The 11,063-nt window shown below is 36.4% G+C and overlaps 2 protein-coding genes across 3 annotated transcripts; both read left to right on the plus strand.

The window, feature by feature from the left end:
- Positions 1-77: 77 nt before the first annotated feature.
- Positions 78-5,672, plus strand: LOC110754024 (uncharacterized). 2 transcript variants are annotated; one of them, XM_088254912.1, is made up of 7 exons: positions 78-616; positions 709-858; positions 1,068-1,181; positions 1,278-1,391; positions 1,800-1,928; positions 2,109-2,647; positions 4,884-5,672. In XM_088254912.1, exons 1-7 carry the CDS (start codon positions 79-81, stop codon positions 5,478-5,480), a joined length of 2,181 nt encoding a protein of 726 aa, XP_088111038.1. In that variant the 5' UTR covers position 78; the 3' UTR covers positions 5,481-5,672. The 2 variants fall into 2 exon arrangements, with proteins under 2 accessions (XP_088111038.1, XP_088111042.1); XM_088254916.1 differs by lacking the exon at positions 1,800-1,928.
- Positions 5,673-6,326: 654 nt separating this feature from the next.
- Positions 6,327-11,063, plus strand: LOC110754031 (uncharacterized). The gene is made up of 4 exons (XM_021955020.2): positions 6,327-6,664; positions 7,122-7,816; positions 8,463-10,081; positions 10,715-11,063. Exons 2-4 carry the CDS (start codon positions 7,126-7,128, stop codon positions 10,772-10,774), a joined length of 2,370 nt encoding a protein of 789 aa, XP_021810712.2. The 5' UTR covers positions 6,327-6,664; positions 7,122-7,125; the 3' UTR covers positions 10,775-11,063.

Below are 11,063 nucleotides of genomic sequence, written 5' to 3' on the forward strand. Positions count from 1 at the left end.
TCGCATTGGAGAAGCTCCCTATATATATATATATATATATCACGTAATTATTAGACTAGCTAGTGAAAGAGGCCAGACATGGCGAGAGTGGAGGAAGTGGTGGGTAGAGGGGAGGAAGTGGACATTACCCCCGAAGATGCCACTTTATATGAATTGGCCCATGACCTGTTCGATAAAGCCATGAACGGCCAGTGGGAAGAAGTTGTGGAGGAATATAGATCATCAGAGAATTCTCATGATTTGCGTATCACCAAAATGGGGGACACTGCTCTACATATCGCTGCTTCGGATAGAGAAACAAAAATTGTACTGGATTTGCTGGAGATCATTGGAGAAAATGCATTGAAGATAAAAAATAACAAAGGCAACACACCTCTCCATTTAGCTGCTGTAGTGGGGGATGTGGAAACGTGTCATGCAATGGCCACCAAATACCCCAAACTCGTGTCGTCTCGCAACAATGAGAATGCGACCCCTCTCTTCTTGGCAGCTCTTAATGGGCATGAGAAGGTTTTTCTTTGCCTTCATACTCACTGTGATGAAAAAAGATGCTATTCGTTTAGAACAAGTAATGCTGATACCATTCTCCATGCAGCTATGTCGGGTGAATACTTCAGTAAGTGTGTGGCCATGCCCGGTGCCCAGTACTGCTTAAATATTAATTTAATTTGATTTCATTATTAATTTAATTTCTTTTTAAATGTATAGGTTTGGCATTCTGGATAATTGAGCGGCACCCAGATCTTGCTAATTCTTTGAATCAGGGAAGTTTATCTCCCCTCCATATTCTAGCCAATACTCCATCAGCATTCAAAAGCAGTAGCCGCCTTTCACTGTTGGATCGTCTCATATACCAATGTAAGAATCTCTAACGGTAACGATCAAGCTTTTGGAATTATTTCATGGTATGCATTATATACAACAACAAATATGCATAACGCATAGGAAAATGCTTTTTTTTTTTAATCACCTCAGTAATAGGTACGTAAGATGTTTTTTAGGTTACCCTTTTAATTTATGTACCTCCTTTATAGATACGTAAGAAAATTTTCCATTTCATTTCTCAGTTTTAATTGTTGAAGAGCTAAAAGGGGGAAAAGAGGACAAAAAATTTATTTGTCCCCTCCAGAAAAGAGGAAGAAAAATCATCAATACGGGTTCTGAATCTCATCAAGCATTATGTGAGTGCTCGTCACTTATCCAATTTTTATGTTGCTTTTTTATCACCGTACATATTTACTTACCACAAGTCTAATAGTTTCTCCATTTAATTCCAGCTAAATCATGGGGAAATAAGATGTGTTCTTCTCTATGTCTACCTAAGAGAGGAAATAAAAACGAAGATGTTAGAGATGCAGAGAATCCCCAACAAAATAACAGCTCAAGGCAAGGTAAGTTGGGTAATAGGACTTATGTTACAATTAGACCCGATAACCAAAAACCCGATAACCAATTAGTCGATTACCTAGACTGATCGGTCACTCACACTGCCACAAAAACTGATGAGGAGTTGCCGGTCCTCCAAAAACTGATGACAGTCGGAGCCCTGTACTGTAATGTACCAGACTTGAATCATGGCTCCAAACTTTATGTCCAAATTGAGAGCCAATTCACAACAAATATATAGCATCCTTCGAATTATCCCCAACTGCACCAAGTGCATCTTTTAAGAGTCAATAATTCAATTCTAAGATATATATATATATATATATATATATTATTAATACAATATGTTTAAGACTGTCTTTTGGATGCTCATTATTTTAGCATTGTTTTCCTTCCTCTTTTTCCAACTGCAGTTACAAACCAACGAGAAAAACGAGGGAGAGAAAGTCATCCCAATTATATTTATGCATCATTTGTTAAAATTTTCTACTTAATCACGGAGGCTTTGCTAGGGATGTATCGTTTTCTGCGAGGACTTTTGGGTGAATCCATTTACACTTTCGTTTATATATATCAATTTATACCAATGCTTTCTCCCAATAAACTTGCCCATATATAAAATAAAAAGCATCGTTATAATTGAAAGAAAATTAATGTAATAGAGAAAAATCAATACATATTTATAGAGTGCTTTTAATTGACAATGTCATTTGTGTTTCTAGGAATTTCGAGCATACAGAAAATCCACCAAGACAAAAGGAAACATAAATGGGCTACTCAGGTCATGAATAAATTGCTTGACCGAACTTCTTCATACATGTATGCACAAAATCCCAAAGAAACTCGACCAACATATGAAACAAAAATTGGACGAATTCCTAAACCTCCCGAATTAGAGGAGCCCAAATTAGAGGAGGAAAGTGGGTCTACGATGAAAATGAAAAGGCAGCTGATGACACCAATATTAATTGCAGCAAAGATGGGAGTGAGCGAAATGGTGGAGAAAATCCTAATAAAATTTCCAGTGGCTATTCACGATGTGGACTCAGAAAACAAGAATGTTGCGCTCCTGGCAATTGAGAACAGGCAATCCCATGTTTTCAAGTTACTGCTGAAGAAGAAATCAATCGCAAGCTTGTTACGTCAGGTGGACAACAAAGGCAACAATGCATTGCATCTTGCTGCTAAATGTGGAAGTTATCGGCCATGGCATACTCCAGGTGCGGCACTGCAAATGCAGTGGGAACTCAAGTGGTATATGGTATGTACACTATTATTGATATTCATATATATATATATATATATATATATAGGTTTTGATACTTAATCTTTAATTAATATCTTGTCAAACTCGGCTCAAACAACTAAGGTCATTGAACATGATCGATCCTTTAAGCGTACTATACCGTACGTAGTAAAAAGTTAATAGCAAATGTGGCTTTTCCCCTTCAAATTAATGTTTTCTTAACTACAATCCATCGTCTTATTTTTCTATGAAGAAAACCCAATTTATTATAAGTAAATTCTGGTGTCTAGGATCCAACTCAGCAAGTTACCTAATTAAGTTTAAAATCTGATTTATTGTGCTTTTCATATTCCAAAAGTACCCCTAAATAGAGTTTGCCCTATTATGTGGCTGTATTAAATGTTAGTTTCCTCAATTTATTGTGTTGATTTCTTTCCTCCTAAATTTAGAATTTATTGCAAATTTGAGTACTCACACATTAAGAGATTTTCTATTTAAACCACATACTTCTCTTAGTTCACCCCAATACTTAAATTATTAAGCTGTAAGTTTTATTATTGTGTAAAAAGACAAAAAAATCATTCAACTTAATACTTAACCCTATACACACACCCCACACACCCCACAACTCTTCAAAAGACACGAAATCAGGGAAGTTTTCTTCATATTATATTAATTGACATACACTTTCAAAAGACACGAAACCAGGGAAGCCACACAGGTGGTCAGCTGCAAAACTGAGTATGAATGGTACAGTACAAGTTGATCCATCTTTACCCACGTAAAAATAGAAAGCACATGTGTTCAAATTTCATCACCATAAACTAATAATATTATTAATATTGATGCAGTACATCTTTTGGTACAGTACATTGAGTCTGAAAAGGTCCTGCACACTTCTGATATTTTTCAAAATCATTATTCATCCATTTTGTCCCATTGCTATAATTAACGTCTAGTGATCCAGCAAACCCAAAACCACCATAGCTCTTATATTCTTGATCACTTGCATGTTTATGCACTTGAAAATAGACAATGAATAAAACTCTGAAATATCATCAAAAAATTAATTTAATACTTACTATTTCTCATGCCCAGAACATATTTCCTCCTCTAAAGATAGCTTGTGGGGTTTAAATAGAAAATCTATTTTATTTCTTATTTTTTCAGCTTGTTGTGTATTTAAGGGTAGTTTGGGAAGATAGTGGGGTTTACTTAGAAATTGTGAAAATTTAAATTAAAAATTGGGGTGAACTTAGAACATGGGGTGAACTAAGAGAAGTGTGGGGTTTAAATAGAAAATCTCCACATTAATTGTTTTAAATTTCAAAATTTTTGGCACATACAATCTCATGAGTTATTAAACATTAGTGTCTATATATTAATACACACACAAATATATATTTTTGGGTAAGTATTGCACACACAAATATTCCTATGTGCCTTACACAAATAATAGGATAATATACCTAATACAAATTTATAAATTCTTCGAATTGTCTATCTAATAGGGTAACGTAATAATGTACCTAATTTTTCTTAAGAATAATGTACCTATATTTTGCTTATAGATAATGTACCTAGATATGTAAATTTGTTTTGTAGGAAAAAAAAATGTGTACCTATATTTTACTATTTTACTACAAGATAATGTACATAGATATTTTAATTTGTTTTGTGAGAAAAAAAAAATAATGTACCTATATTGTATATGAAAATTGTACAAATTTATAAATTCTTCGAATTGTCTATCTAATATGTAGGTAATTTATTGTACCTATTTTTTTAAAACATAAGTATGTATCTATATACCTTTCTTGTATTAGATATGTAGGTAAATTATTTTTTGCCTGTATCACCATAATTTTCCAATATACAATTACCTAATCAATATTCTTTTAGACAAGAAAAGATTAATTGTAATATTATCATTGTTTAATATTGTTATTACTTAGGTACGTAGTATATTAGTGTATGGTTTGTGTTACATTATTATTTATGTATTCGTTGATTTATTTTTAAAAAAACGTTTCAAAATTAAATAGGTGCCAAATTAAAAAGAATTAAATATAAATGCTAAATATAAGGGATTTGACAAGTAAAGTAAATGGTGTGTAAATATTTTGTAATATTAAGACAATTATTAACCTATATTCAAATTTGGGTTTTTGATAATAGTTTAAAAATAGATGAGTTTATGCCTATCTCGTAACAATCCTAAAGTTAAATCTCTCTACGATGCTGCATGCAGGTTGTCAAAAAATCCATGCCACCTCGTTCATCTGTTCGCAACGAAAACGAGGAGATGCCACAGGAGATCTTCACAACTTCACACAAAGATCTTCGAAAAGAAGGCAGTGATTGGCTCGTCAAAACCTCCGAATCATGCTCTGTGGTTGCTGCGCTCATTGCAACAGTTGCCTTCGCAACATCAGCATCTGTACCGGGCGGACTCGATAAATACGGTGAACCGGTTTTCGAAGACAAACCAGCATTCAATGCCTTCACCATCTCATCGCTGCTTGCTCTCTGCTTGTCAGTAACTGCCCTGGTCTTCTTTCTATCCATTATTACGTCTCGATACGAAGTAGATGATTTTTCCATCAGCTTGCCTCGGAAACTTTTGCTGGGTTTAACATCACTCTTCGCATCTATAGCTTCTGTGTTAGTCTCATTCTGCACAGGCCATATGTTTCTCCTTAATCGACAACTGAGACACGTGGCATATCCATTATATGCAACAACTTGCATTCCGATTACAATATTCGCTCTTGCCCAACTGCCCCTCTACTATGATCTCATAAAGGGAATCTTCACGAAGGTTCCACAACAGACCTACATGGAGTAACAAGGACTCGATCATTTATTGGCTTATTGGCGCTACAAATAGTGTTCGTGTTGTGTGTTTGTGTTTTTTTTTTGCGAAAACAAGTATTGGTTTTAGTGTGTTGTTTGAAATTTGTTTCCAGAGTTGTAAGAAGTGTTTCCTAATTAAAACCAAGTCATATAATGTAAAACCCATTAATTCTAAATAAGCTTATTTGAAGGATATGTTTTACTTTTCCAAATAACTTGTTTTATCCCTTTGAATTCAAGTTTGTTATTCTACTCTGTCCTCTATCGTTAACTTCTTTCAAAAGTCTGTTTAAAATTGATAACGTAACAAGGGTATTTTAGTCATTTTGTGTACCTATGTTCAAAATAACAAAATATCTTTTAAAAAAACTAAAAAAGCAAAATGTCTCCTTCTCCGACCCATTCAAGAGAAATTCTCATGCAACGAGTATAGCACTTTTTTTTATTCCCGACCAATAAAACAATGACGCTTGATCCACGTGTCATTGAGATAGCAAAATTGTGTTATCCCCATTATAAGAAAGTTTTTTTCCAGTCACCCACCCCATTTCCGTCGCCACAACCTCAACTGCGACATCCAACCACCACCTCCCTCACCCAACCATCACCTTAGCCAGAGCCATCCACCACCCCTCCCCCTGACTAAGCCCAGCTACCACTCACTGGGTTGTTTATATATAATTTTCTATTTAAAAATATACACTGGGTTGTTTTAGGGTGGATGGTGTATTTTGGGGTTTTTCCTCATTTGCCCATATTTTTTTAATAAACTTATACAAAATACCATAATTTTTATTTTCGCGGAAAATAAAAGCGCACCATAGGAAATTTACTGTTACAGGAGGAGATCATAACAAAATCATAACGTGATTGAAATCAGTTCATCAGAGTAAATCCGAAGCTCCTATACATATACAGTAGTGACAAAATCATAACGTGTGATTCGACCGGATTAAGATGAGAGAAGTCGGTGGCAGAAGACGGCCCCGTATCGCCCTGGGGAACTGCCCGAAGCGGCCAAGCCTTTCCATTTCCTCAACGCCTTCACCTTCATCCCTTAACGGCACACAGACTCATTAAAGATAAAACCGTTCTCTCTCATTCCCCAAAATAAGGAAGAAAAAGAAATTTTCAGAGAGCAAATATCGTTCACTCAACTCGGTATTGTCAAATTCGGTGAGTCAAAATAACTCTCCATAGCTTTCTGTTGCTTGTTGTTACTCCAATTGTGTTCATGTTTGGTTAATATTATTGTTTGTATCTCACTCTCTGTAGTCTATATTATATTATATTGTCTGTTTTTGTTTGATTTTTTTTTTTCCTCTCTTTTTTAAGGGTATTAAGAATTGTTTGAATTTTCTTGGTATGCTGTGTTGGGTTTCATATAACAATGTAAAGCACCGAAATTTGGAGTTTGATTGGGTCATTTGAATGGTGGTCGATTCAAGATCCAAACTTCTGATATCTTCTGATTTCTTTGGTTCATTATTGTTCATTGTATGCTAATTGATATTGGAAACCTACCAAAATGGAAAATTTTATTTTGATTTTCTATTGAATTAGTGTTCGGTGTTCGAGCAGAGGTTCAATTGTTTGGTTTGGTTAGCTGCATCAGTGATAAATGATTTTTCAGGAAAATGACATGCCAAATGATACATTCGTGGAGGTTTAACGAGCTAGTGGGTGCTTTTCTGGATCTTGCAATAGCCTATCTTTTACTTTGTGCTGCAGCTGTTGCCTTTTTTACCTCCAAATTTGTGAGTTTGTTTGGATTGTGTCTGCCATGCCCTTGTGATGGGTTTTTTGGGACCCCCAGGAAAAGTCACTGCTTTCAAAGGCAATTCGCAGATGCCCCATGTGAGAAAATCTCTGCAGTTCAATGGGCAGTGAAGAGCAAGTTCCCTTTTGATGTACTATGGTCTGAAGACTCAAATATCAATTCTAAGTCCAAGTTCGTAAATGAGACATATTATGAGAATGGGCATTTTGAGTTTGAAGGTGAAGCGTCATGTAGCTCATTGTCAGAAAGGAGGTTGCTAGATATGGTTGGGAGTGATTCAGTTGCCGAGAATGAACAGAGTGTTGAGTTTGGTGTAGCAAACTTGGAAGCTGGGAAGGAACAACATTTTGAACTTAAGCCAAAGAAGGTTTCGGGTCGAAGGCCGAGACTTCGCCGCCGCCGCAGAGGGGGCTCTGTTGATTATGGAAAGCCAGTATCAGTTTCATCATATGACGTGTTCCACTCAGATGCAGGGGACATTTCTACATCTCCTTCCAGCATTAGTAAAATGGGGAATGATGTTACTGAAGGTCTTGTCAATTCAGGAGGTGATAGTCATTTAATCTAAAGCTGACTATTGAGTCTTCATAATGCTGTTTTAGGTTTTCTGGTGCCAATTTCTTTCTCATAATGTACTTCTAAGGCATTGTTTAGAGCCAGTAAATTAATGCTGAATTGCCTGTGTAGACTTCATAAGTAGTACCTTTTAGAGAGATGACAAAGGGGGAAAACAGTTAGTAATTTTATTTTATTACTAAAACAGTATAAACATATTTCGTTCCATGCTTTTCTTGATTCCCATGGCAGGAATAATGTGGTAGAATTGAACTTTATACCATTTTTGTTATGTTTTCAAACATTTGAAGAGATATTTGTTACATTTATTTTTTTAAAACCAACATCTCTTACTTTTTTTTTCCAAAAAAAGAAACAGTATGAGACATTTGCTTCATAGTAGGAAATTCATAAATATTGAATTGGATCTTAGTTCTAAACTATAGATTTACTATGAGATATTACCTTTCGTGTTTGAGTTTTGAGGTGTTTTCCTAAAGCCAAATTTTACACATATTTGTGGAAACTATTTTGAAATGATATGTAAGATCTTGCAGACTCATATCATTGCTTTATTTCTGGACATATTATGCTAATATTGCTTCTTCTTTTTTTCTGTGGATGCTTGTGTACTTTTAGATTGCACTGAAGCTCCTACATATATTAGTTCGCCGGATAGCGTTTCACGTCCTGAGTTTAAAGAATCTATTGATGAAACTAAACCGACAGGGAAGGATGGATCAGTTGTTGAAGATTCTGGGTGCAAAGCAGGAGAGAAGCAAGGTTTTGACAGTAATGAGACAACTACAGCTAGAGTACTGGAACAGGCTCTTGAAGAAGAGCATGCTGCTCGTGCTGCTCTCTATCTTGAACTGGAGAAGGAGAGAAGTGCTGCTGCAACTGCTGCAGATGAGGCCATGGCCATGATATTGCGCCTGCAAGAGGAGAAGGCATCAATAGAAATGGAGGCAAGGCAATATCAAAGGATGATAGAGGAAAAATCTGCTTATGATGCTGAAGAAATGAACATTCTCAAAGAGATCTTAGTTAGGAGGGAGAGGGAAAAGCATTTCTTGGTGAAGGAAGTTGAAGAATTCAGACAAATGTTTTTTGGAGAAGATCAAGTGGATTTTGACATGCATGATGTGGCTACTACACAAGCACGAAAGCCTGCACTGCATTCAAGTGAGGATCAGGTACCCATGCTGCAGTGGACGAGTGAATCCATCGCTGAGGAGCCAAAGCTGGAAATGAAACGCAGTTCTCCAGATTATGAGGTCCCATCAACTGAGATAAAAAATCTTACTCTTACTCTTGGAAACGAACTACCAATTCCGGACTTGGAGGGAGATGTTGACTCTTTGAAGCAGGTTGACATGCATTTGCATCCAAGCATTGACAGCCATCCACGTTTCTTAGATAGTACTGATGATATCAGTCACGAGTTTCAAGAAAAAGAAGTGGTGTCTATGGATGAGAAACCAGTTTCTCAAGGAAAATATGTCCAGAGACTAGAGGTATATCGACAACACAGCCAGTCACCTGATCCCCAGGGACTTGGTTTGCATAAAAATATTGTACCTCCCATTGAGCAGGAATTCAATTTAGCTGGTAGCACTAATATATGTGAAGGGTTGGCTTCAAAGACATCTGGGATTGGTACTGAAAATAGGACTTCTATTCCGTACAATAATGATAAGATAGACAAGCATTGGAACAACCAGGATGAGGGAAGCAAAGATCCACATAGCACAGTGTTTAACACACAGGCTGGTGTTTTCGATGTTCACGTTATTGATGACAAGTCTCATCTGTGTAATGAAATGAGTGCTGAGAAAAGTGAACAGCTACCAGCGAATGCTACCTTAGACATTTCTGGAAAACGCGATATTCCAACTACAACTGGGTTGAAAACTCAGCGTAAAATCCAGAGAGTTAGTTCAGACACGGCTAGTGTATTGCTAACAATGGGTTGCCCTCGAGGCAGATCATTACCTTCTGATATGAGGAGAAATTCCATGTCTGCAATTGATTATGAAAGATTTAAAATTGATAATGAAGTCGAGCGGCTTAGAGAAAGGTTAAGGATTGTGCAAGAGGGAAGAGAGAAGCTCAACTTCTCAGTGGGGCACAGAGAAAGGGAAAGAATTCAGCTGCAACTTTTGGAAGATATAGCAAGCCAGCTTCGAGAGATTCGGCAGTTAACTGAGCCTGGAAAGGCCGAGTGCCAGGCTGGAATGCTGCCTCCACTATCTAAGGTGAATTGTCAGAATTTGCATTCTTTTCTCTCTGAATTGACTATATTGTTACCAATAAATATGTGGCATACATTATTATTTACTATTTTATTTTGCTTACCCTTGTTTCTTCTGTTAACTAGTATCTAGTAATATCTTAAATGATATTCGTCTGTGGCATACTTAGCCAGCTGGCTGCATTTATGTTGCTGGCTTTTGTCCAGTTGCTAGGATTGTAAATTGTAATTAGCTCTTCTGGTGTAGCATTGTAGGTCTTGCTTATAAGTGCTTTGTTGCAAATTAAAATATTACAAAGGAGTGGTTTGATGATAGATGATGAGAGGCTGGAGAAAGAAGTGTAGCTGCGTAGGTGTTGCTTAATATTGCTTTTTGCTGAAAATTAGAATGAGGCAAGGGTATGGTTTGATGGTAGCATGGATAAATAATGAGAGTCTGGAGAAAGAATGGGTCATTGAAGAGTTTTTGTGGACCTTCATGTCATAATTTTTTTTTCTTTTTGCGTGTGTTTGTGTGCGCATATGTGAAAAGTTGATCCTTATCATATTATAAGATTACATTGATTTTAGTGATCGCCATTTTACCGTCTCTTCTCCATGAATGGCTGTTGCTGACTGCTGAAACCTAAATTTTCAGGTTATGTCCAAGAAAAGACGATGGCGAACTTTACCTCTACAAGTGCATAGAAGTACTTAAAAGGGCAGGAGCTGTACTCTCATACAAGTAATGTTGATGGGAAGCTGGTTATGTTGATTTTCAGACATTGCAGGGAAGCGCTTTCAGCTTAGCAACACCCCTACCTAAGTGTTTCTTCTGGCTGGTTACCTAGTCTCAGCCTTTTCAGTTACCTAGTTTTCACTTGACGCATAAATAGAGAACATCCAATGAGTAATGCAGGATCCTTTTTCATGGGAGTCTGTAACAAACAGGAGGTGGCTGGATAATGGTGATTAAAGAATATATTAGTTTCTTCTTGATGGTATAA

The sequence above is a fragment of the Prunus avium genome, chromosome 1 (assembly GCF_965620075.1).
Source record: "Prunus avium chromosome 1, drPruAviu1.hap1.1, whole genome shotgun sequence".
NCBI lineage: Eukaryota > Viridiplantae > Streptophyta > Magnoliopsida > Rosales > Rosaceae > Prunus > Prunus avium.